This window comes from Centroberyx gerrardi, chromosome 18, assembly GCF_048128805.1.
Source record: "Centroberyx gerrardi isolate f3 chromosome 18, fCenGer3.hap1.cur.20231027, whole genome shotgun sequence".
NCBI classification, from domain to species: domain Eukaryota; kingdom Metazoa; phylum Chordata; class Actinopteri; order Beryciformes; family Berycidae; genus Centroberyx; species Centroberyx gerrardi.
In genome coordinates, this window is record NC_136014.1 from 27,064,335 (window position 1) to 27,091,901 (window position 27,567).

Genomic DNA, 27,567 nt, shown 5'->3' on the forward strand with positions numbered 1-27,567 from the left:
ACCATGTGATTTTAATTGGAAAATTTGGAAATTACAAAACAAAGGAAAACCAGATTACTCTTCTCACTGTGAATGGTTCCACAAGTTTCTGTTGCTGATGGAGAAACACAAAATCTGTAGTAGTCTGCATTGGATGTGATTTAAAAAGTACAATAGCCTACTTCACTACTTTAGTAAAAATGTAAGTAAAATTACCGATTTTAAAAATACTCAAACATTACAAGTACACAAACAAGCTACTCAATTACAGTAACCTGAGTAAATGTAATTAGTTACTTACTTGTACGTTGCAATATGTTTGTCAAAAAGTGTTTTATTTTGAAAGTTTTACCGGATGTAATATATTTTATTGTGGCCAGCTTGACACCGGACCTTACCTTGAGTATTCTTGATGCTGTTCGTGTTAACATGTCACTCTTGAGGACTTAAGGACTTTGCTTGTAGCTGCCGATAATGTCAGAAATACACGAATGAACGTGTGTATTTATATGAATCTCGTACTGGAAGCTAACAAATACTCTCCGGCTCGGTCTGCTTGTTGTCGTTAACCTAGCTACTTGTTTCTTGTTCATTGTAATGTAGCTAATGCTAGCCGCTAGCTAACTCTGACAGCTAGCCGCTAGCCGGCTAGTCCTGACAGTTGAGCAGAAAGTTGGTCCCTACTGAACTTAAATGAAGTTAAATTTTAATGACAGTTCTCTTGGGAAGTGATGCAGCCAAGCCAAGTGTTATTAGTCTTTTCGAGCGGTGCGTAGGAAATATACACAGCAGAGCAGAATGAGAGCTTTTGCTTTGAAAACACTGTATTTTATTAACAGAGCCGTTATTCACCCTGTTTCTGCATTATCATCAGGTAAGAGGAGTTAAAATGTGGTTGGTAAATGCTTAGAAGTGTTTCGGTGCGGTCTACTAGAGGAATTGTGTTTCAAAATGTCATAGGCTGTAACTTGTCTATTTAGACCAAAATTCTTTACCTGATGTGTGTCACTCAATGCCTCTGAAATTTAGAGAATTATCCAGTCTTTAAATGTGTTTTTATTTTATGGAAATACATGGAAAATGATTTCGAAAATTTCCATAGCTTAAAAGGTATGAAAAAACACAAAAAATACTTAGGAGGTTTGAAAAAAAAGTCTGGAAACTCACCATCACTCTGGTAATATTATCAGACTATATAGTCTATACTATATAGACATATTAAATAATGAGTGATAAGTCTGCATTATGTAAAGTTAAGGTCTTGAAAAGTATGCAATTTTAAAATGTAAAATGTAAGTGTAGGTAAGGAGCCTTGGACTTTAGTTACATACTTTGTACATATAAGCCCTTCTGCAGACTTGTTCATGTGAATACAATGCACATTTTCACATGATGCACACATTGTTTACATTCTATTTCATTGCATTAATATTTTATGAATCTTCCACTGCTTAAATTGCTACTTTATTGCTTATATCTACTTGTCTTCTCCCTATTGCTTGTCTGCTGCAACAACCTCATTTCCCCACAGGAATTAAACATAAAGTGTCATATCGTATCTTATCTTATCCTATCCTTTACAAAGTCCATGAGATTATTTTAATGCTGTTTTATCAACCATTTTGTGAGAGAAGGTGTAACTTTTTTCAAATGGTGGATTTCTAATTTTTTAACCTATAAACATGGCCGTTTGTCTTGATTTCTCACCCAAAAAACGTATATGCATATGCATATGATGCAAGGTTTTCATGTGACACTGGTGGTTATGCTGGTCACTTTGAACTCTTTGTAAATGCTGGGAGTGAATACTGTTTTCCAGAGTCACAATTTGAATAGCTTGAGACTTGACTTGCTGCATGAAGAGAAGACTTGAGACTTGACTTGACTTGGGTTCTGGTGACTTGGGACTTGACTCTGACTTGTACTTTGATGACTTGAAAAGGTTTCTAAAGTCTTGACTTGAGATCTTGTGTTTGTGTAAATGACTTAGATTGAAAGTGATGAGATTTGTTCCAGCGGACGACTGAATTTAAATTCTGTTTTCTGAATTTGTATGGAATGATTGAATTTATTGAAGTTGAAACTGATTATAGAAATCAAACTCATGATGCTCTTACCAAGTTTTTATCCTATTAAAACCATATTGCATTGAAAAGTCCTAGATATTTAGTTTTCTTTAAGATATTAAATTGATACTGGACTCTTGATTTGTTCTGACTTGACTTGCTGTTCTACATTTAGACTTGAGACTTGACATTAATGACTTGAACTTGACTTGGACTAGACTTGGTAATCTACATTTAGACTTGGGACTTGACTTGCGACTTGTGCCTCAAGACTTGTGACTGACTTGGGACTCGAGCAAAGTTGACTTGGTCACACCTCTGCTCTTTTCATATCTGTCTTCCCAGTGAGATGGAGAGCAGCACAGTCCAGGTTTTCCTGCAGCTCTTCACCAGCGGAGGAAAAGCCCCGAGCCTCCATGCTGCGACATCTCACCTCCAAAATAAAAGCCACAGGTCCCATTCCTGTAGCAGAGTACATGAGAGAGGTGCTCACCAACCCTGTGACGGTAAATACCACTCACCTACATCTGGTACAGGCCTGGATGCAGTTGAATAGTTGCTTTAGGGGTTAGTTTCTTTGCTTTTATATGTCATATTAACTGGCATTAAAAAGGTGTCCAAAAGTTTGAAAAAGCCTTGAAATAAACGATCTAAATTTAAGGTCTTCAAAAGTATTAAAATGTCTTAAATCCAGTTATTAGAGGTCTTATTGATTCTCCATGTAATGTCAGGTTTCTTCGATGAATCCAGAACAGAGTTAGTAGATAAATCTGCTTTACTAAACACAGTTGGACTTCATGACCCTTAACGATTCATTTCCAGTTGTCATTTTTCTTATTCTGCCTGTTTATAGTTTCATTAGCTGTGTTCAGTCAGAAACGGACTGTTTTTTGAAAGCTTTGTTTCTTTATTTTGGTTTTTAAATTGGTGTTAAACACAATTCCAGGTAGCACAACTCTTAAATTTGGCTTTGTGAATCCTGTAGATGTCCTGTAAAAACTCTTAGATGTAACGTGATAAAAGTTGCAGACACTCTGCTGTTACCTGAGTTCATCAAAGTTTGTGTCATTACGTATATATTTTGTGTTTGTGTTTTACCTCTCAGGGTTATTATGTGAGGAACAACATGCTGGGACCGGAGGGAGATTTCATCACGTCCCCAGAAATCAGTCAGATCTTTGGAGAGGTGAGGTGACGAAAACTGGAATTCCACCTTGAAGGAAAACTCCCTCTGATCCACTTCTACTGTTAGATCTCATCAGTCTGTGATGTTCAATTCATTCCACAAGTTATTTTGTGAAGACTGATTATTGTGATATTGATTTCAACCGTATCGCTCAGCCCTAATTTCGGCTCTCTATGCAGAAACGTTGTGGCAGCATGCAGCCCGTCTCCTCTCTGCTTCTTGTTTGGTCGATCTGTTTTCATGCGTCTCCTGTCTGCAGCTGGTCGGGGTCTGGTGTGTTAGTGAGTGGATGGGAGCAGGACGTCCCAGTCAGCTGCAGCTGGTGGAGTTCGGACCTGGAAAAGGCTCCTTGGCCAGCGACGTCCTCAGAGTGCGTACCGCCGAAAAACACAACAGGCTTCCCACCGGTTCTGGAAAATCACTGGAATATCATGGAACAGTCTATTCCAGACAGGGAGAGTCAGGGAATTTAATAAATTCTCTGGGGAATTTCAGGGAATTTTACAATAAGGCAGAATGTGTTTTGTAACTTCTTTCACACATTCGTTGCATCAGATGGTTTTCAGCCCAACTGGAGTGGAAACCAGACTGAAAGACAACTTGAACAAACCAGGAAGGAAGAACAGTTTTTGGGTCATGGAATTGCTTGGTCCCAGTTATGGAAAATAATGGAAAAGTCATGGAATTTTACATCAGGACCACAGTGGGATCCTGAATGAGGGAAATTCTGCAATAGTGCAATAAGTTAATATAATAAATAACAGTAACTGTCAATTTAATCTATCACCAGTAGAGGGAGCTATTACAGAGAGAGAGAGAGAGAGAGAGAGAGAGAAATGTGTGTACACAGTTATTAAACCTAATTAGAATAAAAATGTGCACTTTGCACCATTAAAGTTCCATCTTATCTTATTGTAACTCATAATAGCAAGTAAAATGTTAAAGGAGGTCAAAACCAATTAATAAAAAATCATTACTTAAAAGCAAATGTGTAAAAGTGAGTTTTAAGAAGTGTCTCAAAAGACGATGCATGTTTAGCAACCTAAGTAAGTTAATAATAAGGTAATAATGATAACTGTGTGTGTGTGTGTGGTTTCTCCAGGTGTTCAGCCAGCTGCGGGCGGCGCTGGGCGGGGCGTCGGTGTCGCTCCACCTGGTCGAGGTGAGTCCAGCGCTGAGCCGGATCCAGGCAGAGTGTCTGACCGGAAACCAGAACCAGGAGGCGGACAGCGAGGACGAACCGGTTTACCGGCGCGGTGAAACCAGCGGCGGCCTGCCAGTCTGCTGGTACCGCCGCATAGACGACGTCCCCGCAGGTACGCAGCAGCGTCCGCCATGACAGCTTTGGAAAGACGAAGCTGCTGGTAGTTGTTATTTCTGCTGATATTCATTATTTTTAAATTTGACCATTTAAACCAATCATGGGACACTAAAACTCTCCACTGAAACCCAGGATACTACTACTAGGAATACTACTACTACTACTAATACTAATGTTACTGCTGCTACTACTACTACTACTACTACCATCATTGCTGCTACTACTGCTACTTCTACTACTGCTACTACTACTACTACTACTACTAATGCTACTACTATTGCTGCTGCTACTACTGCTACTTCTACTACTGCTACTACTACTACTACTAATACTAATGCTACTACTATTGCTACTACTACTGCTACTTCTACTACTGCTACTACTACTACTACTACTAATGCTGCTACTACTGCTACCTCTACTACTGCTACTACTACTACTACTACTAATGCTACTACTATTGCTGCTGCTACTACTGCTACCTCTACTATTGCTACTACTACTACTACTACTACTATTGCTGCTACTACTGCTACTACTACTACTACTACTACTGCTAATATTGCTGCTACTACTGCTACTACTACTACTACTACTACTGCTAATATTGCTGCTACTACTACTACTACTGCTACTGCTACTGCTACTAGTATTGCTGCTGCTACTGCTGCTGCTACTACACATTAGAATTAGAATTAGATTAGTTTATGGCTGTCTAATAAATAAAAGGAAGTAAAAGTTGTATTCCCAACTTTGAAATTTTACCAACATTCCAATTGTACTTTTGGCTAATTATCTGTTTGTTTTTCTCCGTCTCCCAGGATTCAGCATCTATCTGGCTCACGAGTTCTTCGACGCTCTGCCGATCCACAAATTCCAGGTGCGTTTTGACAACAAGATTATGGAAATGTTTTGACAAATACGATACAAGGAATAGTTTCAGCCAAGCGGTCTGATCGATCAGAGGCCGTGGTTACACCTGGCATTTCAGCGTGATGTTGGAGATTTGAATCTAAACGTGGTTTTTTGAAATCACATCGATATATGACCACACTTGAAAATGTCTGTTCTGTTTGTTTTTTGTTTTTTCTCTCTCCATCTTTTCATTGCTTGTACACTACCTCTACCAAAGATACTACAACTAGAACTGAAACTAAATTAAAACATAATTAAAACTAAACATTTGTGAAAAATAAAAACTAAAACTACCAAAGCCACACTGAAAACTAGCTAAAACTAAACTGAAATTGAAATTAAGTTGAAAACTATATAAAAGTAAAATGTAATGAAAAATTCAAATCCACAACTCTGGCTCTGTGCTGTCTGTGGGTGGTGAAAAGCATCCTGGGAACTCAGACTGGGACGGAGTGAAGACTCAGCGATCCTTCGGTGACACCTAGAGGCGGTGACGCACAACTGCACCACATTTTTGACCGTTTCCAGCACCGTGTTGTGACTTTACTATTATGTTGCAGTGCAGCAGAGGTTCATTGATTTGTCTGTGGAAATCTGGAGGGACTGATCATGTCTGTGATGTTTCCTGCTGGTCTGAGGCTGTGTTGGGTTGTGTTGGTTTGTGTTGGTTTGTGTTGGTTTGTGTCGGTTTGTGTCGGTTCGGTCTGGGCAGAGAACGGAGAAGGGCTGGAGGGAAGTGATGGTGGATATCGACCCAGAGAAGCCGGACCAGCTGAGGTTCGTCCTGCTGCCGTCTCCCACGCTGGCCTCCTCCACGCTCATACAGGTCAGAAACCTACAGATCCTGCCAGGTGACACTGGGAAAAAACATTTTTAAAGGATAAGGCCGGTGTTTTTTAATGCATTTCTTACCGTCAACAAATCCTATGAAAATAACAAAATCAGCAATGAATTTGTTTTGCCAACAAGTCTCGTCCATGTAGCCGGTGCCCAGTGCAGCCTCATGTCCCAGCAGCCATAGAACTGCATTGTATTAAAAACTATTAAAAACCCGTCACAGAGCCATGTAGTAGTTCCGTATCACAGAAAATAGTCCCCGGCGTAATGAAGAATTTGTTCCCATTTGAATTTGATTTGGTAATAACTACAACAGCCTGACTTTTCATGGTAACAGTTAGAGATTTTTAAAATGTAAACTATGTCATTTGTGAGCTGTATTTAAAGGTTTTAGCTTACAATTGGAGCCAATGACTTCCGGGTTGAAGGATAAAAACGGTACGTGGGAAGTCAGAAAGTAACGGGAGTAGAGCAAACGCATTGTTGATTTTGTTATTTTCATAGGATTTGTTGACGGTAAGCAATGCATTAAAAAAACACCAGCCTTATCCTTTAATGCATGGCCACGATTGAGTAAAGTGTGTGCACGAATTACTAAAGCCTGGCCAGTGGCCACGGTTTAGGTAAAGCCTGGCTTCGGTTTAAAACAATAAAAAGTGTTTTGCGAGTAACATTGCTACCATTCTCTGATGGTAGAGATGGAGACTGAGATATTGCAATTAATTCATTTTGTTTTTTACCCTGGACTGAAGTAACCACAAAATATTGGAGTCGCTTATCGTCAGACAGAGAATCAGACTGAGCAAGAGACACTTGATTCACCTCTTGAAAAATCATGGGCTGCTTCACTGTATAAAGTATGCAGACCTGGGGCAAATCACTGAATTCATAACTAATCAGCTCCAAGGTGTTGGGTGATAATTGGTCTTCTGTCACCTGTTGTGTTGAACATGTGCTCTAGTAAAACCTTCAGGCTTCACCTAAATCATGCACACACTTGATGGCCACACAGTAAAAAACACATTTTCAGATGTCACCTGTCAGGCGCCATAGAAACTAAAGATATTAACCATTTTATGCCCGTTTTTTAAAAGGATGTAGGGCTGCAAAATTATCTGTTTAGAACTGTGTATCAGCATTTTGATTTTCACAATTAATAATTGTAGATTTGTGACATTCTGTTGAGTGGTGAGAAGTTGGTCAAGATGTCAAAATGTTGATTTAAGATATGAAAAGTGCAATAAATCTTCTTGTTTCCCAAATCATCAAGACTGATAATTGTGATTTATAACCATGAGCACAGAATCTACCAAAATAATTGGGGTTATCATTTTAGCTGAAACCACACAGCCTTAAAAGGATGAAAAACATTGCATTGCCAGATCTAGTGTCGGATCATTTTAACTCTTTAAGGATTTTCTGCTTTGCTAGACAGTGTGCAGTGGAGAGAGAGAAGATGTATATGAAGAAGGTTGTAAGTCAGACTCAAACCCACAACATACTAAGTACAACCATGGTTATGACTAAAATGATAGGTTTGATTGATATTGTGATCAGGATTATTAGTCTCTGATTTGAGGAAGATTATTGAACTTCTGGCGTCTTATATCAACATTTTGACTATTTTCAGCAACATCAGGCATTCTAAATTAAATGAAATGTTTCAGTATTGCTGATAAAAGTACTGAATGATGGATTTAAGTTCATGTTTTTCCCCTCAAAATGGATATACAGCGTTGTGGAAATGAACCCCTCTAATATACTCTAGAAAGATGTTTTATAGCCGCTCTCCCTCTTCTCTGAGCGTCTGCGCCCCATCTGGCTTTTATTGCCCACGTTTATACCGTCTATACATTACCAGCCTGTTTGATTTGGCCTCTCCGGCTGCGTTCAGACACTTTGAACGTCCTGCCAGACGCCCGACGTCATCAGCTAGCTTGGCTGAAGCTCCCTGCTTTTAAATCCTGTTTAACGGCCGGAGCTGCTGTCTGCAGAGCTCGGCTCTCGTATCGCCGCCGCCGTCGGAAGCAAACCACGAAACTGTAAAAAGTGAGTTTCTCAGGAGTTAAGAAAATAATGATTATTCTCTCATGGAGGCTGGCTATTATTTTTGAATTCAAACAATGGGGTTTTGAGCTGGTTTCAAGCAGCAGTGATGTGTTAACCTGTGACTGTCAGGCGGTGATCGTCACAAGGGAAGCAGAAGGAAAAGTGCTGTATGTCACTCAAATTCTCTGAAAATACACTAGATGATTCAGTCTATTAAAGGAAAAAATCCACCTATAATACTTGGAAAACTGTTAACAAAACGGCTATTGGTGATGTACTTTTCATCTCTGGCTCCATCCAGTAGTTTGTTGTGTTTCTCTTCTTGGTGGATAACCGGCCAATCGTAGACGAGGTGACGTCACCTCCAGATGTTTCCAGCAGCTCCAGTGGAGTTTGATATGAGAAAATGTTTCAGGATGTAAAACATCAGCGGTAAACGTCAGGTTTTGGTGTCAGTCCCTCAGAATCAAAGAGCGAGGGCTTCTTTCTAGAGCCGCCATTTTGCACCAAGAGACGTTCAACAATCATACAGGGAGAAATCCATCGTAGAAGAGGAGAGAGACCAGTTTCTCCACCACAGGAGCAGGAGAGAGACCAGACCTCTGTGTGTGTGTGTGTGTCCCTCAGGCAGATGAAAAGCGCGTCCACGTGGAGGTGTGTCCAGAGGGAGGGGTCATCGTCCAGCAGCTGGCCAATCGGATCGCGGAGGACGGCGGGGCGGCGCTGATCGCCGACTACGGCCACGATGGAACCAAGACAGACACATTCAGGGTATGAAACGAGGGCTAGACTGATATCTGGGGCCGATATCGGTCTTTTATTAAAACATTTAAAAATCAGCCGGTCAGTTTCATCCACCTGTGATATGATGCAGTTTGATTGATTACATATTTATTGTCAAATTGATCAGTACTACACCGGCTGTCTGGGAAGCCCAAAATGAAAAATGGTCATATGTAAAGATATTGAATATTGGCACAAAATATTGGCTACTGGCAGCTTCCGTCTGAATTTTTTTTAGTAGTATCAGCCTTCAAAAACCCATATTGGTCAAACTCTAATTGAAACAGTCTTTGTGTGTGTGTGTGTGTGTGTGTGTGTGTGTGTTGGAAGTGATTTAGCAGACTACTTCATGTACAGAACAGTATCACACATGTAAATATAACTTTAACAGTTTGAAAATATGACTAGTTTCATTCCAAAATGGCATATACTCTATTTGAAAAATACAAAATGATTGACGACATGGAAGTAAAACTGATTATTGAGTATTATTGAACTTTTGGAAAAAAAATACTTGCACAAAATATACACAATTTCAAAAATACTCTGATCTTTGAGTATTTTTGAACTTCTGGAGGTAAGAGAATGATAATCTGTTTTTAAATATTAAGCAACAAACATCAGGTAGCTACTTTTTATTTTTTTCAAAATGGAGTCACAGTATTTTGGAATGAAACCGTTCATATGTGAAACACAAGTTTACCTCACATAAGAACAGCTAGAGTCCATTTTGAGTATGTATCCTATACCACACTCGCTGTGTGTGTGTGTGTGTGTGTGTGTGTGTGCATGTGTGTGCGTGTGTGTGTGTGTGTGTGTGTGTGTGGTAAAGCGGTTAGCAGCAGCAGTATAGTTGAAGGAAACAGATGTAGGAAGCAGGCGAAGCGTCGTTTGGCCTCCGCTGCCGGCGGGGGGGAAACGGTTCGACCGGCCGGCTCCTCTTCCTCCGCTCCGCCTCCACATGAAGACGAATTCCACTAAACATTTTCCTGAAATTTCCTAAGATTTTTTTTTTTACAGTGATTGTCCATTCTGAATTGCCTGAGATGCTTGCAAGTAAATTGTATGGACAGTCATATTCCCACATCTGTATTTCCAAAGTTATATGATATGTATAGACTTTTTTTGGCAGAATTCTCCATGCTAAATATAAGTATGTGGATATGAAATGTCCATAAAATCTTTTGTAGTGATGTGATGGCGCTTTAACCACACAGTAAATTTAATTTATTCCAAAAGGCCCGCTGAAGGATTGCTCAGTCCAGGGAACTAAAGCTAATAGCAATGGAGGGAAACAGTGAAAGTGAAAACAATATAAAAGCGACCGGGGCTTTATCATAAGAAAAAAATTGTGATAAATTTTCTTTCAGGTAAGTTAGCTTATTCTACAGGTAACCAACCTGTAATGTTTGAAGTCTTATTCTGCCTTACAAAACCGTAGAGCAGTAAGTATGGAAGTCCTGACCACATTTTTAAAAATTATTTTCCATTTCTTACATCATATAAAAAAAAGAACATTATCTTCCCCATCCCCCACATATACATATACATATACAGCACACATATACATTCATATTTCGAAGCCGACATCACAGGAGAATAGATAAAATAAATAAGTGAATAAAAATTGTATGACCAAGATTTACAGAGAATATTTATAAGAATATTTTATGGGATTTTTATAGTATTTAATGGTATAACTTTTGTTGATATGAAATCTAAATCCAAGTCTTGACCTTTGGCTTTAATAACAGAAAAAGTAGATACTGTGGTTCTCCTTTGCAGGGCTGTACTCTTCTAAACATGTAGCTGGCTGGTAAAACAGTGAAAGTGGCTCGTGAATTGTGGGATGTTGGACCGATTTTCTTCCCCCCGTTGCTATTAGTCCTTAAAAAAATTCTTTCAAACATCTCATGCAACGCAACTTGATGATGTCATGTCACTGCATTTTCTTAGATTTTTGTTGTGAACTCATACCTTTTTGTTTAAGAACGGAAAACAATCTTGGGGAATTTTTAGTAAATTGCAGAATAACAACAGAAAAGGAAATTTCAGTGGCGTTCCCCCTCGATAACAAGTGATGGGTCAAACAGCTGTATCAAACCGGATAATATGTGCCGATATAGATAGCATCTTTAAATTTAATGATGTTTAAATGCCAAAAAATTCCATATATTCAGTGTTTCCTCGAGGATTTTCTTCTCTTCAGGGTGGAAAAGCCTCTGAAACATTCAGAGCATCACGGGACACTAAAACTCTCCACTGAAACCAGACTGATGAAACTCTCTTAGTGTCAGCAGCTCTTTAAGCCAGGCTGACCCACCACACCTGTTCAATGGTAGAGGAACTCTGGGATACAATACTGCCTTTACATGAAGAATGAATTTACAAAAAACATTATTGAATAATTAAATGGATAAATAATGATTAAAGAAAATCCAAGAAATTCCAGTTTTCTGTAGCTGTGGAGTCAGGAGGAACCTCCATCATATCAGAGGTGGACGACACTGACTGGATGATATCTGATATTTAATAAAATGCCAGTATCGGCCCGTATATCGGTCTAACCCTAACGCTGGCGGTGTTGATGCCAATCTCCACCCACTTACATACAGAACCACATCATCAGCGAAAATGATGACCCAGAACCATCTATCCTCTCTGTTTCCCCCCCTCCCTCCCTCCCTCCCTCCCTCCCTCCTCAGGGGTTCAAAGGTCACCAGCTCCACGACGTCCTGGCCTCCCCGGGCTCGGCCGACCTGACCGCCGACGTGGACTTCGGCTACCTGCGGAGGATGGCCGGAGGGGGCGTGGCCTGTCTGGGTCCCGTCAGCCAGAGCGACTTCCTGAAGAACATGGGCATCGACGCTCGGCTGCAGGTGAACGGGGCCGACGGGCTTCTGACAAACGATTATTAATGATCACGATTATTAATCACAGTTAGTGGTTAGTGAGTCCAGTCGTCCCCCAACTGGAGGGCCAGCTTTCAAGGCCATACAGTCTGAAAAAAACGCAGATTTGTTTACGTTATGTGCATGTATCTCTGTATTTTTATTTTTGTAATGCATATTGATATTGTCACTGTTCTGTATCTCCAAAATGTTTTTCAGGAACTAAGAAAAACAGCCTTCTTTTTAGCTTGACAGTCATGTATTTCGGAGTTTTTAATGTTTTTTCACTCGTATATGTTAGGGATAATGATTGTTTTATTACAAGCCAAAGTAATCTACATGCTTCATCCAAAAAATAGTTCAGCAGCACTGTAACCATAGAAACATCTGTCGCTAACGTCCATGCTACACTGTAGCAGCACTGTAACCATAGAAACATCTGTAGCTAGCGTCCATGCTACACTGTAGCAGCACTGTAACCATAGAAACGTCTGTAGCTAGCATCCATGCTACACTGTAGCAGCACTGTAACCATAGAAACATCTGTCGCTAACGTCCATGCTACACTGTAGCAGCACTGTAACCATAGAAACGTCTGTCGCTAACGTCCATGCTACACTGTAGCAGCACTGTAACCATAGAAACATCTGTAGCTAGCATCCATGCTATACTGTAGCAGCACTGTAACCATAGAAACGTCTGTAGCTAGCATCCATGCTACGCTGTAGCAGCACTGTAACCATAGTTACGGTCACTCTTTCTGAGTGTTTCTCTGCAGTAAACAAAGAGTAACGTCTTTTTGCCACAAGTTGTCACCATTTAATTTGATCAGAAATCAACAAAATGAACTGGACTTCTTGACTTTGGAGTGATATGATTGGTAAACACTCAGCTAACTTGTTTCACTGTACATTATCCCTTACTTAATATGTTCCAGCATTATTGGCTGCCATATATTTAACATCCCCTATTTGCTCTGTTCTTATTTATATCCTATTTTTCTTGGCTCTGTCCTTCGTCTGCTGCTGCAACAACCTGTTTCCACACAGGGATCATTAAAGTCTCATCTAATCTAATCAAGTGTCCCAGTCAGAGTAATAATAATAAACTTAATTTAGCGCTTTGCAAAAGTGTTGCTAAGTGCTTCACAGACAACAATTGAATAAAAAGTCAATGAGTGGCACTGGCCAAAGAGTTCAGTAAGAGAAACCTTCAGATCCCCAGCAGACTGACTCTCTGTTCTGACTCTCAGGTTCTGCTGAGGAACTGCAGCGACCCGTCCAGCAGGCAGCAGCTGGTCCAGGGCTTCGACCTGCTGACCGACCCCAGGAAGATGGGAGAGCGCTTCCGGTTCTTCAGCCTGCTCCACCACAGCCGGCTGGCCAAACCCAAGACACCGCAGGGATTAAAGATGGAGAAGAAGAGCCCGGCGCCGCTGCCTGTGGCGGGATTCACCGAGCTCAGCTTCTCCTGACCGGATCAGAGGCACGTTGGAAAACCCTTTGGAAAAGTTTCCTCAGCAGGTCAGGAAAGTCTGGAAAATGAATCTGATCATTTCTAGAGATCTTAAAAGTTTGTGAATTGCACACAAAAAGTACGGGACAAACATTAACTCGTCATACATGGCTGTTGTTTTTGACACACTGTCATTTGAAATACTGTGATGCTTGTTTTGCAGGATAATGTTCAGTTATAGAGCGATATGGCAGAGTTGACAGTCATATTACCCAGATATTTAGGAGTTTACATCATACTGAACACTGGCAAAAATGTCCAGTCAAGAAATTAGAGCTGCAACTTTTGAGTGTTGGAGGCTCCAAGTAGCAGCTACAGGTAACTGTTAGAAAACTGTTTGAACTCCATTACCCAGAAATCCTGTGCTGCTTTATACCAAAGGAACGAGAGAGGAGAAGATCTAACGTTGGTGAGTCACTTCTGGATTTTCCCTCTTCAGTTTGGATTGGTCTCTTCCAGAAGATTTCCCACCAGAGAGCAAACTGACAGCAGAATTTAGTAATTTGGACAAACGGGGAGAATCTACAGCGTCTCAGTTAGTGGGGATGGGACGCTCATTTTATGTATTTTTACATTAAAAAAAATAAATCTTTCCTAGTGCAACTTTAAAATCACAGGGAAATGGCATTGATGTTTTGCTTCTGTAATTCTGTGAATGTATTTCTGGTTGAAACAGGATGTTGGGGCGGGACATGACGGAGGGGAAAGTGTTCAAATATCTTTTTTTGGTTGTTCAAAAATCTGTAATGGTATTATTGTTTGGATTTTATATGTACACCTACTGATGCACCATGAAGTTACCACTGAAAATACTCTCCAGGGAAGTAAAAGTAATGGATTTTTTGATTTAAAAATAGAAGGCAATAAAGATTTTGGCATTTTAAATAGTTTGGCATTTTTTGGAGATATTTTGACAAACAGTTTGGACTCGTTGTTGCAGCAAGAGGCAGCGGAGCTCACTGACAGCTGACTGGAGACAAGACTGTCTGTGGGTCCAACAGCTACAGACAATACTGTCTGTGGGTCCAAGAGCTACAGACAATACTGTCTGTGGGTCCAACAGCTACAGACAATACTGTCTGTGGGTCCAAGAGCTACAGACAATACTGTCTGTGGGTCCAAGAGCTACAGACAATACTGTCTGTGGGTCCAAGAGCTACAGGTATGGAAACAACTTATTATATATAGGTCCAAAATTGCCAAACTTATCCTGTGAAATGTATTGAATTTTAAAACTGGAGAGTGTTTTGGAACCCCTGGCCTTAAGATTCAGGACATCCTGACATGCCGGTGAGTGTCTGGTAAGAGCGGTGACTCCGCTCCAGGTCATCGTTCGGAGGTTAAAGCCCGAGGCAGCGGGATCGTTTTCCTCCCTCGTAAACCGTCGCTCGGCCTCGTGGTCTCAGGAACATCTTGAAGCGATTTGGTGAGCTCAGAGTTGTGCGGCAGCCATTCACAACGCGCTCGGCTTTCCTCCGGTAGCAATTAAAAGATTCGGTTACGAGGGGGGGGGGGTATTCCTGCCAAAACAACCAGCCGACTTCCAGAGGAGCGCCGGTGTGAGGCGATCGTGTTCGAGATCGATAATTAAATGATCGTTCCCAAACATCTTTGTCTGGATCATTATTCCTCTTTGGTTTCGGAGAGTTTCTTTGCTGAACACGTTCATTCGACGGAGTCTGACTCTTCAATCTGGAAGGAATTACAGGATTTTATTAATTCCTTGTTAAAGATATTTAACAGGTTTCTCGCCTTGAAACTGCAACCAGACAAAGTCTGAAGGGTTGGGATCTGCCTTTAAATCTGGATTTTTGAGATAACACAAATTAAACAACATTTGTAACACTGTTTAGGTCGGTTTTAATTAGATATGGCAAAACTGAAAATTGCCAATGCAGTGGCGGCAGATTATTAAACCTTTTCCCAGGGTTACGTCTCAGTAAATGCTCTTTGAATATTCAAAATCATCTGTATGACAAACTAACTCTGTAACAATATTCTGCAGTACAAAGCTAAGCAGCTGAAACTGAAAACCAGAAAAATGTACAAAATTTAAGAGATCCATAAATTTACTGACAAATAAATAAAATGCTGCCCTTAAAGCAAACACATAACTCCATGCTTCTCCGTATATTAATATTACTGTTGTGCAAAATCCTCATAACTTTGTGTTTTTCTTATTTAAACTGAATTGAAAGTTCTCACTGACATTTATGCTTTGAATGCATTTCATGACCCTTGGGCTTTGAAATCAAAATGTATAATTAAAAAAATACAGACAAAAAATTCTTTCATTCATGAAATCTTTCCTGGATTTTTTTTCTTTCTTTTTTATGCAGATGCACGTCTTTTATCTGACAACCATGATTTGAGAGCTGCAAATCTAATGAAGCAGCTGTTTGTGAAATTGTTCATAAATATAAATGTTGCTTAATAAAAACTGACAGTGAGGAAGAAACCTGGGCTGGAGTACAGTAAAGGTAAAGAAGGACTCGAGGAGTGCAATGCAAGGAATATTACTCAACTATTTATACAATATATCATCGTCAAGCAACAAAAACATCAGGACCATTTTGTTTTAACAGTTTTCAAGGCCCAGGAGTCCTGAGCCTCACTCAGCACATAACTGACCATGGAAACTTTGAATTCAGTTAAGTTAAAAGTTAAAGTCGGCACAGGCAGCGTTAGCATGTGGACGTTTTCCTGTCTATATTATATAAAAGTTTCAGTGTCCTTGCGCTGCACTGGTTGCCTCCTCCTCCTCCTTGTCTGGCGGCGACAAAATTTCACTTACTGACAAGAACAAAACAGCATCAGTCCAGTCTCTCCGGGAAATAAACCTTTATTTTTCATTCTGATGGGGAGTTTGATAGTTCTGTTTTTAGTCTGAGCAGCATGGAGGAACAAATGGACTGTGTGGGAAAAGCCAAACAATAAAAAAAACACACATGAACAACATCATTAATGATCAATACCTTTCTGTGTGCTGGTGTACGGTTTGATGAATCATGTTAGTTTTTTCTGTCTGTCAGCAGGATATCACAAAGACTAATGAACGGATTTGCATGAAATGTGGTTAGATTTTGATGGATCAGGGATTTCTTCCATTTAGCCATAAATATGAAACTAACAGAGGCGGAGACTTGATTTCAAATCCTAAGGGAAGGTCGAGAAATCAATTTAACTTCAAACTGAAGTGACGGGAATGATGCGTTTGGGTGCAACAGCAAGTTGGAGGATTGTTCAGCGTCGGCGGAGGTTTGCGCTCTCTGACTGCCTTCTGGTTCATATGAAGTGAGGAAAAAAACAGTTTTCCAATTTGGTTGGTAAATTAATTTCTATTCTATTCATTTCTATTCTGGAGGTGTTGTGGGTCTAATTCAACCAAACATGAGCGATGGGAGGAGAACAACTGATATTTATAAAAACTGTAGGTTTGCTGTTCACTTGGTCCCTAATAGTGATTAACACTATGAGTGATGAAGTGGTATCCAAGTTTTTATGGACCTTGTTTTTCTTCGTCAGTGTCTGACAGCTAAAGCCACAGACAGGAGACACAGGCCTCTCATTATGGATTAACACATGGACGTTTGTCTGCATGGAGACTTTTATTTTTCTGTTTTTCCGTCCCACAGCGCACGGTCTTTGTCGTCGCCCGGCCTTCAGGCAGGACTGGCCTTGAGTCGGAGCGTTTCTCCACACCCGACGCCGCAGGACGAACACAGCAGAACAGAAGCGAGAAGGGAGGAGAAACACGGCTGTGAACGCTTTACATCCGTACGACCGGAGAGAAAATAACACATTTAATGCTTGAGGAGAAGTTGTGGTTGAGCAGAAAATCAATATGTGAATTTTAAGTTTGTTGTTCCTCCCCGGTCCGGTTCCACACCGCCGTACTACAGCTGACATCGACAAATAATCATATTGTGATTACTTTGCAGAATATTTGCGATTGTGATATAAATTGCAATACAGTAATACAGACAGATTTTTCAATATTTTAGATTTCAGCCAACAAGAAACACTTTTAATCAAAAAGTGAGATGCTGTTGCTTAAAATTTGCTGTTTGAAAATGTTTTTTTTTTTTACAATGTGCAATTTAGTTTATAGGTCAGAAATCGGGTTCAGCAGCAGAAAATAATTGCAGCCTCTTGTGATTTGGAAATTGAAGTAGATCATGTTGTAGTTTTCATGTTTTTTCGATGAATATCTCCACACCTTTTACCCTGAAGTACCTCACCCTCTCTTTTATTCGCTCTAAATTTCTCTCATTTGAAAAAGAAATCCCTCCTACCTCTCTCTCTCTCTCTCTCTCTCATTTTTATTTCCCTCCCAAGCACTTCTCTCTTACCTGATCTTTTCATGACTGCAGGCATATAGTCAGGTCACTGAAGCCTTGACCTTTGACCTCCTTACTACTGGTTGCTTGTAATGTTGGTGATCTAGGAATTGAAACGTATTCTACTGTTGCACTAATTGTAAGTCGTTCTGGATAAGAGCGTCAGCTAAATACCTAAAGAGTAAAATTCCAAAGTGTAAAATGTACATTTCCCTAAGTTTACCGTTCCACCTTTAACATTTTCACATCAAAACTCAATCACTCAATCATCCACTTGACGCCGACGATGTTCTAGCAAAAATATAAAACTTCTGGAGTAAATTCTCAGGCTGGAGTCACGCCGGGCTCTACTGGAGAGCCGATTTCTCAGGCAGTTTCTACAGAAACACAGTAAGACGATAGCAGCTCCTGATTCCCAGCTAGTCTTCGTTCAAGGCCTCCGAGGGAGCCGGAGTTTAAAGGGGAAATACGCTGAAAATGACTCTGTGGCTTTGTTATTCTGCAAAAGTAGACGTTTTCGTAGAATATCCTAAAATGTTCTTCAGCAGGGCAGACGCTCGCTGTCCTGGGGAACTGAACCCAAGTTTTAAGAGCTTTGAGTCTTCAAGATCGTACGGAAAGCCAAGTTCCCGTACCTGTATTAAACATCTATAATGATTTTTTTCCCCATAATTCTACCTGTTAAAATAGAGTCAGGAAAGTGACTCTGTTTCAGACATATCAGGCCAATTCAGTGATGAAAACAACAGAAAAAAATCTTGGGGAAAGCATTTACTTTTGCAGAATAACAACCTAAAAGTGAGTTTCAGTAGAATTCCCCTTTAAAAGAGTTACCCAATAGTGCAAAGACATCCCAACAAATAACAACTTAAAAAAAAAAAAAACAACCTTAACATTACAGTCAGTACATATTCAAGACATAACGAGTTTTGAGTGAAGTGTTCCAGTTCAAAAAACGTCACATGGGACAATTTCAAAGAACGTTTTGAAAAATAGCTCTCTCCTTGGAAATTTACAACATCTCTACACGGTTTTATGAGATTTCAAATGTAATAATGACATCATAAAAATACGCAATTTGAGCTGAAAAAAGTCCTTAAAGTCTCTAGGATTTGGTCCGAATGTTTTAGCTAGCCCTTCCGCGGCTTGACTGGCAGTGCAGAGGTTTATTCAAGAGACTGAATGTTGAATTCTGGGAGAATCCCTCAAACATTCAGGCTTTGTCTCTCAGGCTCACAAAGTCTGTATATTATGGCTTGTAGAAAAAGGCAGTGAGTGGAGGAAAAGGTCAAATGCATAAAGTGTCTGGAATGTTAGGAAATCAACCTGAATGTCGTCGCCGCTCACAGCGAGTTCCCGTGTCACAGTGTCCTCGTACGCAGGCGCCTGGACGGAGCATCCTCGCGAGGCCACGCCCTTAACGCACACCCCGCGCGGCCTTGTGAAAGCTCGCCGTCTCCACGGCGACAGGCTCCAGGAGAGTATCCGCCGCAGCCCGGAGGGATTCGCCCCTCGTCCGCCGCTTCCTCTGGGTGCCGCGGGGATCGTGGGTCCTCCGGGCCGCTAGGGGTCCTCCTCCATGTCGTCCAGGTTGGGCGCCATGATGAAGTGCTTGGGGTAGTGGAGGCCTTGCTCGTCGGCGTACTCCTCCCAGCGGGCGTCGTCGCTTTCGTGGGTGATGTAGCGCTCTCTCCGCCGGGTCTCGAACTCCCTGAGGTCCAGCCAGGTCTGGTAGTCCTGCGTGAGGAACGGCAGCATCGGTTCAGCCTCAGTAAGCTAACGGGCATCGCTAAGAAGCTGTTGTACTGGCTAATGGCTGTGCATCTGTAGGTTGTTGAATAAGGTGAATCGTTTTTACGATGCACGTCTACACTCTGAGGCTCTTACTACAGCGCAACTGTTCTCCAACAAAGCAGTGGCATTGAGGAAATCTTATGCGATCATGAGGTAAACGCTGGACTTTTGGACCGATAGGGCGACCGTTTGGCTACACAACACTTGGATTATGCTGCACGAGCTATGTGGAGAAAAATTTGACTGACATTCATTCACTTTTGGGAACTGTAAAAAGAAAAAAAAACTGTAAAAAGCCCCGTTAACTTCAATAGTTCAGGAGAAGGCTGAGGTGGAACTGGCCAGCTTGCTCTGTGTTTGGTTTTCAAACAAACTTTGATGGAGTTTCCAAAAAAGCATTCAAGGCAAATCTCTCTCCTTGTGATAAATTAACATTATATTACAACATTACAAATTTAAAAAGTGCACCAAACGTGTTGTGCACAGGATCCTTTTTCAGAATTTTGCTTGATGGAGTTTCCACAGCCATGGAGGTGAGTAGTTAATTTCTGAACTATCCCTTTAAAATACTACAAGACCGTATGGAATGACAGTAGACTAAACAGAAACACACTACAAGTAGACGCTGAAAGCCGAAGCGATGCCGTCCCCTCGCTCTTGTATCTTTCCTGTCATGCTGCATCGGATACTAATTGTTTGGAAAATAAAGACATTATAATTACCTGAAGCCAGGGGTGGCTGAGAGATTTGTCCACGCTGTAGCGCTTCCTCATCTTCACCTGCAGCAGGTTATTAATCAGGTCTATGGCTGTGGGGAAGGACAAACACACAGCGTGAAAGTCAACACAGGAAATTAATTTATTAATCTGATATCTTTCTATGCAGCCATGATGCTCTCTTCTCTGAGGAGCGTCCCAGCCAGACAGACAGAAACTGGTAACTGCAACTTTTGTTTTGCTAATCCGAAATGAAAGTTTCCACGGTCATATATGTGTTGAGTGAGTTTCCCGACCCTTGAGCCCTTGAAATCCTTGAAACCTCCATTGTAAAAAAAAAATCACAGTTTTCATCATACACTACATTTATGTCTCAATTCCATTTTTAAACCCTGACTTCCATTTTAACCATGACATTTAAATAGGTTTCTGTCCATCTTTTCATGATAGAAACAACTTCAAATACGGAAATATAAGGAATTCTAAAACAATTTCCCCAAAATATCACAATTGCATGGTATGGACTTGGTCTCGAGTCCATACCATGCTCCATACTGGTGTCTCAGACTTGTCCAGTCACTATTTTGACTCTATTTTGGCTGCTATTAGATGTTGACTCGACTGTTTCCCGCGTACCTATTTTCTTTCCAGCACTACAAACATTTTGAGGCATTCATTTAAGGGAAACCTGTGTATGTTGTGGTCCTCAAACCTCTATTTAATTAATTTGGAAAGACATGTTCACTGTTCATTTCCTATTTTGGTCTTGAATAGGAATCGATTTGCTCTGGTCTGAGGCTTGACTTGGTCTCGACCCCCTTTGGATCTGGTCTTGAGTCAAACTCCACTTGACCTGGTCTTAGAATTGACTTAAACTCAACTAAGGTGGTCTTGACTGCAGCGCTGATGCTACGTTTACGTCACAGCTCTCCATTTGTAGACCCAGATTCTGTGATTCAGTCCATGAAAACGTAAAACGGACGGCCCCAGACGGCCCTTACCCTCTCCGGAGATGTCCTTCCAGGGGTTGGGTGGGTACATGAAGGCGGCGTTCTGGATCTGGTCGTTGATGTCCTCGTCCTCGTTGAAGGGAAACGTTCCGCTCAGACTGACGTAGACGATGACGCCGACCGACCACATGTCCAGAGAGCGGTTGTAGCCTTTGCTGCGAAGCACCTCAGGGGCCAAATAGGCCGGGGTGCCGACCACCGAGCGCCGGAAGGACTTTTCCCCGATGATACGAGCAAAGCCGAAGTCACAGAGCTTCACCTGGGGAGAGACGGGAGTGGAGTCAGTCATCTAACAGTTAAAGGTTGTAAATGTTGTATTTTGTGTTACTCAAAATGAACAGTTAACAGCTACAAAAGACCGTATAATATTTGTAGAATTAGAAGATTTTCCAACCTGAGGGAAGGGTTCTGCGGAGGCCAGGAGAACGTTCTCAGGCTTCAGGTCACAGTGGACGATGTTCTTGAAGTGAAGATGTCTGAGGGCCACCAGGATCTGTGGGCACCAAGCGTACAAATTCACCATCTAATCATCATTACCTAGATTCAATTCTACTTTGTTGTCAAATTTCTATGAAATTTATTTTACATTGCAAGCCATCTTCAGTTTAACATACAGAAAGTTAGCAGCGCACTACACACTAGACCAGACAGGAGCAGTACAATTTAAATCCCACTCCAAATTAGAGAAAACAACAACAGGATTGATGTTGATCCATAGCTAATGTTAGCAGTCAGCTACTTCATGTTGTTAGCATGTATCTCCAAATCAGCTAGGTCTAATTGTAGAAATTGTAGCCAACAACTAGTTTTAACATTAGCAGTTTTAACCAGCTAAAATAACCAAACGCTAGCATTAGCTATCAGACATAGCTAGCATAAAGAGTTTGACTATCAAAGAAGTTTCGCTAAGGATATGAAGCATAATGTTAGCATATTACTAATACTAAAGATAAATGTTGTAAATGCTGATGATAAGAATAAGACTGAGTTGTTTGGAGATAAATATAACATTAACAACATGACGTAGCTGATTGCTAATGTTAGCTAACGTTATGGATCAACATCAGTCCAGTTGCTGAAGTCTTTCATTTGAACTATCTCCAGCTCTGCTCATCTTTCGACAATATAAGGATAATTTTGGAGTATATTTTTAAAAAATATTTGTCTAAAGGCTGGTTGAGTTTCCATCTGCGTCGCCGTCATGTAGGGTTTCCCACCCCGAGTGGAGCATGATGTAAATCAAAAATGGCCGCCATGTGAACAAAGAGAATTCGTCGTCCAAAGCCTCCTCCCTGACCTGAGTGACCAGGAACTTGGTGAGGCGTTCGGGCAGCCGGCTCTTCTCGCTGGATAAGATCATCTCCAGCATGTCGCCGTGAAGCTTCTCCATGACCACGAACACCCGCTCCGGGGTCTCGAACATACACTCCAGGTTCACGATCCCCGGGTGGTGGAGGTTCTGCCAGGAACGCATCAGGAATATTAACAGAACTGCACACACTAAGACGTAACACTAAATATTAGACTAACTCTGAAAGATTCATTCATACTCTGAGACAAAGTGTTAGTCAAGAAGAGTGTACGTGGAGACTACATGATGTGATTAACAGGATAAAATTTTGACATCATTTAAACGTTTTGACTTGGTTGGTTTTAAAGCTGTTTCCAAAACCAGGTGTCAGGGGATTATTATTAACTGTTAATGAAATAACTTTCCATTAAGTCTGTGTAGAGTAATTTCACTCATTCAGTAAGATGTCCAAAAAAAAACAAGAGAAACAAAATCCACTGGACTTAAAATGAAGAGCTTAAGATGTTTCACCACTCATCTGAGAGGTGAGCCGTCATCTTAAGTCCAGTGGAAAACTTTCCATTAATGTAATTAACATAATAACAATTTGCAGTAAATAGTGTAATAATCCTGGTGGTCAATCAAGCTTTTGCAATCGAACATCTTCGTACAAAAACTCTTGGAAAGTGTGGATCTTCCGGTTTTATGGAGGTGAAATATTTAAAAACGCTGCAAACCATCACATTTCTGTACACATTCTCTACATGTTACGTCAATTTGTAAATCTGATCATGTGAATAATATCCAGTCATGCATCTGCTAATCTATAAATCTGTCAATAGTCTAGTATAGCATATCATAGCGAGTATTCTTTCCAGCCATGACGAAGACGCTGTACGTCTAGTCTGCTGTAAGGATCCGATTTCCCCTCGAGGATCATTACATTTGATCTTACTGTATTTTATGTGGTAATTACAAGCCTGTCCCACCTGGAGAATGGCCACCTCGTTCCTCAGCTGGCTCTCCTGTTTGGTCGGAAACCTCATTTTGTCGATGATTTTGATCGCCACGTCTCTCCCGGTCTTTCTGTGTTTACCTACAAAAGACAGGGGAAGGAAGGGGTGAAGTTTCAGCCATCTCTCCACCAACTGCATCACATTTTTACTATCCCGTTGTCATGGTAATTCTGCTTTATTAGACAGTATACAGTGGAGCGACAGGAAAGATGGGAGAGGGACAACGGGATGGCGTGATAAAGGTCCTGAGCACATGGTAGATCCCTCATTCCCCTGACCAGAGGGACCGACTGTAGCAATTTTCGATATTTTTTTTCCTACATTTTGAGACAGAAGATAATTTCTTGAATCGTCCAGGACTCTTCTCATGTTTTGCATGAGGAGCATCAACTGCTGCCGTCTGGGTGCCATGTTGCAGGACGAATAATAAACACAAGCACTCCTTTGTTCCTTACTCCATAACATTGCTCAATCAATGTTGGAGAATGCCCTTTTTTTTTTTTTCTTTTTTTTTTTTTTTCCCAGCAGGTGTCGTGTCTACTGTTTCATGTCATTCTGATGAGGTGTTTGTTCAATACTGTGTCATGTCATGATGATGTCTTCTTGGTGAAGTGTTTTTTGTTGATGTTGTTTTTTTCAATGTTGTATCATGTATTTTAATGATTGTTGGAGCATGTCAGGCAAGACAAATTTCCATGAGAACAGACAATAAAGTATTATCTTAATAAAAGTTTATCTTCCCTCACAATGAAATTGGAGGAGGGGCTACGGATCGGACCCGGTCCGTCAATCCGTCCACCATGCACAATATCATTCTTTTAAAAGTGTACTTATTGGCCTAAAGGAGGCGCTACAACCTTTGTTTATTTGTCTGTACTTCTTGGACACTGCTGATCTGGTTTCCGCGAAATGTAGGGGAACGATGCGTCTCTTTGCTCTGTTCCGGCATTTTCAAAATGTTCCATCTTACTGCCCCACTACAACTCTGCATCATTCATTCGGGACGACATGGTTACTGATTACTTGTTTGAATGGCAAAGAAAGGAAAATCAGCAGGCGTCCCATTAGAGAGGAAACCGGAGATACAGAGGAGCCTCAGCCTGTCTCACCTCCGTAGACGATCCCAAACTGCCCAGAGCCCAGAACGTCATCGGCAAAGATCTGGTACACCGAGCTGATATCCTGAAGAAGAAAGAGGACAGAGAACAGAATCAGACACTGAAGCCATTTGCTGTCTTTCTTACTTGAATTTAAAACATTTCCGAGCTCATTTGTGAGTCGAGTTTCATGACTCTTAGGGCCTTTGAAATTTGTCAAATCCCTGAGGTATAATTTCAAGAATACATCAGTGATAAAAAAAAAAAGCATTGCTTCTTTCCCGAGAAATGGAATGGTTTTTGTGTCCAAAAACAGTTTGCAATCATAGAAACGGTCTAAAAATACAAGACATGAATGTTGATAAGCACGTACCACATTTTCCTGTATCTGGGAGTTGGACACCGATATGCTGATGGAGAGATCCTCTGAGGAGACACCAGACAAAATACATGTAAGTTTATAAACCGAGAGATACTATAACCCATAACCGCACATTTCCCAACAAATTTTGAAGACCTCCCCTCCCTTCCAATCATTTGAGACGTGTGGCGTTCTATTGTGCAAACTGTCCAATCATTAAAATCTCATTTCCCACATTTCCTTCTTTGTGAAAGAAAGCTCACAGAGGAAACCTCCTATCTGTTGTTGGGATCAGACTGGAGAGCGAACCGGCAGATTATTTGTTCAGCAGGTGATGAAAGAGCATTGAGGATGTGTTCAGCTGGGACGAGGATCCCCAATTACTGTTTCATTTTTATACGTGCAAATAAAGGAACTCGTCTAAAAGAGACACGTGAACTCTTTGTTTGCGTGTCAGTACTTCTGCGGGACATCAGAAGCCGAGGACACGTTCCTGCAGAGCGGAGTCCAGCGTCCCGCGAGTGAATTTCCACTGATGAGCCGTTATCGATTTCAGATCTGCGGCCAGGCTCGATCAGGTCATCCTCTGTGATCGATACCAGCAGTCTGCCGTGGGAACTCAGCGAATTAATAGTTAGGCCATCGGTCGGGTCATCATTCAGAGGATTTATGTAACTTTATTGACGGCGATATACAAGCTGGGAAGTTGATATCAGCCACCAGGCAAATGCTGATGAATTTTGACTTGAACCAGCCTTCATTCAGTGGCGATTTTCTATTCTACACATCATATTTGGCTGGAAATCATGTCATTTATTCCTGGTTAATCCAATTCTTCTTGCCATATTTTATACTGTATGATTGATTGATTTGATTTTATTATAGTGTCACACCATACTGGTTCCCAGCACACATGGGCTTACAAGACACTGTAAAATAATCAAACAAAAAGTACAATACTAAAAACTGAGTGCATGTTGTCAGTACAATTCACAACAGATTTCACAATTCATAATAGATTAGGATTCCTTCCTTCTTTCCCACGCCTTAGTCAGTTTCCCTAAACTGATATGTAAGTCTTTGTATGTATCTGTCTTCTGGTTAATTTGATTGTTTTTGTTATGTATTCTGCTGTATGTATCAGTTGTGTGTTTAATTTGATTCTTTGTTGTCGTGTTTTATATTGTCGTCTCTTCTTGTAAAAAGCCCAACGAGGGACGAGCATTGGAAATTAGCAGTAGCTATAAATGCTGTGATGCATTACATTGGAAAATTGTTCTAGTATTCTCTATTTATCCTGTATCCGTCCCTATTAAATAAATAGATAAATAAGTAAAACAGTGAAAGCAGCTGGTGAATTTTGTGAATCCATCAGGCGCTGACTGTAGCCGGTGGATTAAAACTTAACACTGTACAAAACATTCGGACCAGCTGCTCTTTCCAAGAACCAAACAGAGCAGATGAATCCAGGTGAAAGCTATTATCCCTTATTGATTTCAGCTGTTAAAGTGGTGTTCAATGATGTGCCATGGAGAACCAAGAGTATACTGATGTGGACGGAGGGAGCTGACAGATTAAAGGATACGGCTGGTGTTTTTAAATACATTTCTTATCGTCAACAAATCCTATGAAAATAACAAAATCAACAATGCGTTTGCTCTCCTCCCGTTACTTTCTGACTTCCCACGTTCCCTTTTTATCCTTCAACCCGGAAGTCATTGGCTCCAATTGTAAGCTAAAAACCTTTAAATACAGCTCACAAAGACATAGTTTACATTTTAAAAATCACTAACTGTTACCATGAAAAGTCAGGCTGTTGTAGTTATTACCAAATCAAATTCAAATGGGAACAAATTCTTCATTACGCCGGGGACTATTTTCTGTGCTACGGAACTACTTTCCTGAGATGGAAAACGTTTACGGCCGGCTTATTAAGTTGTTTGAGGAAAAAGTCGGCCGGCCCGGTGCATCGTGATGATGAAATCACAGAACTTGAATGGATAGAACGGTCTTTCCACTGTTTTCTGTGGTATTTTGGCTGGTACACCAAAAAATGGAGACAGTAGAAGGAGACAGAAAGCCTAGCAGAACAAAATGAAGTCTGGACTGATGCTCATATTCAGCTGTTTCTTCATGTGTAAGAAGCACATTAAAAAACACCAGCCTTATCCTTTAAAGCAGGATTTTGAAGCTTTGAGACAACTCGCATGTGGATCAGCGACAGGCAGCCATGAGCCATGGAGGCCGAGAAAACAAAACACTACACCTGGTGATTTCACTGATTAGTTCCTCCTCTCTGACTGAAGGAGTGCTAATCAGTAAAATCACCAGGTGTTGTGTTCAGTTGGAATGAGAACCTGCGGATTCTTGGCTTTCCATGGCACACGGCTGCCAATCCCT

The 27,567-nt window shown here is 40.9% G+C and overlaps 2 protein-coding genes across 5 annotated transcripts in view; one reads left to right on the plus strand and one right to left on the minus strand.

Moving 5' to 3' along the window:
• The first annotated feature begins 357 nt into the window (after positions 1–357).
• On the plus strand, positions 358–14,427 carry ndufaf7 (NADH:ubiquinone oxidoreductase complex assembly factor 7). Of its 3 annotated transcripts, XM_078289983.1 has the most exons (11): positions 452–853; positions 2,391–2,551; positions 3,151–3,231; positions 3,491–3,601; positions 4,334–4,547; positions 5,374–5,432; positions 6,180–6,293; positions 8,981–9,124; positions 11,842–12,015; positions 13,280–13,550; positions 13,706–14,427. In XM_078289983.1, the coding sequence occupies exons 1-10, from the start codon at positions 778–780 to the stop codon at positions 13,499–13,501; spliced, it is 1,356 nt and encodes a 451-aa protein (XP_078146109.1). In that variant the 5' UTR covers positions 452–777; the 3' UTR covers positions 13,502–13,550; positions 13,706–14,427. The 3 variants fall into 3 exon arrangements, with proteins under 3 accessions (XP_078146110.1, XP_078146109.1, XP_071752889.2); XM_078289984.1 differs by having other exon boundaries at positions 358–476; positions 13,280–14,427; XM_071896788.2 differs by having other exon boundaries at positions 13,280–14,427.
• Positions 14,428–16,649: 2,222 nt separating this feature from the next.
• The window catches only part of LOC139909614 (serine/threonine-protein kinase D3-like), a 55,444-nt gene continuing 44,526 nt past the window's right edge, over positions 16,650–27,567 (minus strand). For both annotated transcript variants that reach the window (XM_071896786.2, XM_071896785.2), the window contains exons 11-18: positions 25,180–25,232; positions 24,819–24,891; positions 23,683–23,789; positions 22,700–22,861; positions 21,797–21,895; positions 21,394–21,661; positions 20,399–20,484; positions 16,650–19,619 (exon numbers count right to left, since the gene is read on the minus strand). In XM_071896786.2, coding sequence (XP_071752887.2) covers positions 19,446–19,619; positions 20,399–20,484; positions 21,394–21,661; positions 21,797–21,895; positions 22,700–22,861; positions 23,683–23,789; positions 24,819–24,891; positions 25,180–25,232 — 1,022 coding nt within the window. In that variant the 3' untranslated portion in view covers positions 16,650–19,445. The remainder of the gene's footprint in view (positions 19,620–20,398; positions 20,485–21,393; positions 21,662–21,796; positions 21,896–22,699; positions 22,862–23,682; positions 23,790–24,818; positions 24,892–25,179; positions 25,233–27,567) is intronic.

Excerpts from the sequence above, each read along its gene's own strand:
- ndufaf7 (XM_071896788.2), top strand. The coding sequence starts at position 778 with ATGAGAGCTTTTGCTTTGAAAACACTGTATTTTATTAACAGAGCCGTT. Across the intron at positions 3,232-3,490 it reads TCAGTCAGATCTTTGGAGAG|CTGGTCGGGGTCTGGTGTGT; the intron begins GTGAGGTGACGA and ends TCCTGTCTGCAG. Across the intron at positions 12,016-13,279 it reads GCATCGACGCTCGGCTGCAG|GTTCTGCTGAGGAACTGCAG; the intron begins GTGAACGGGGCC and ends TCTGACTCTCAG.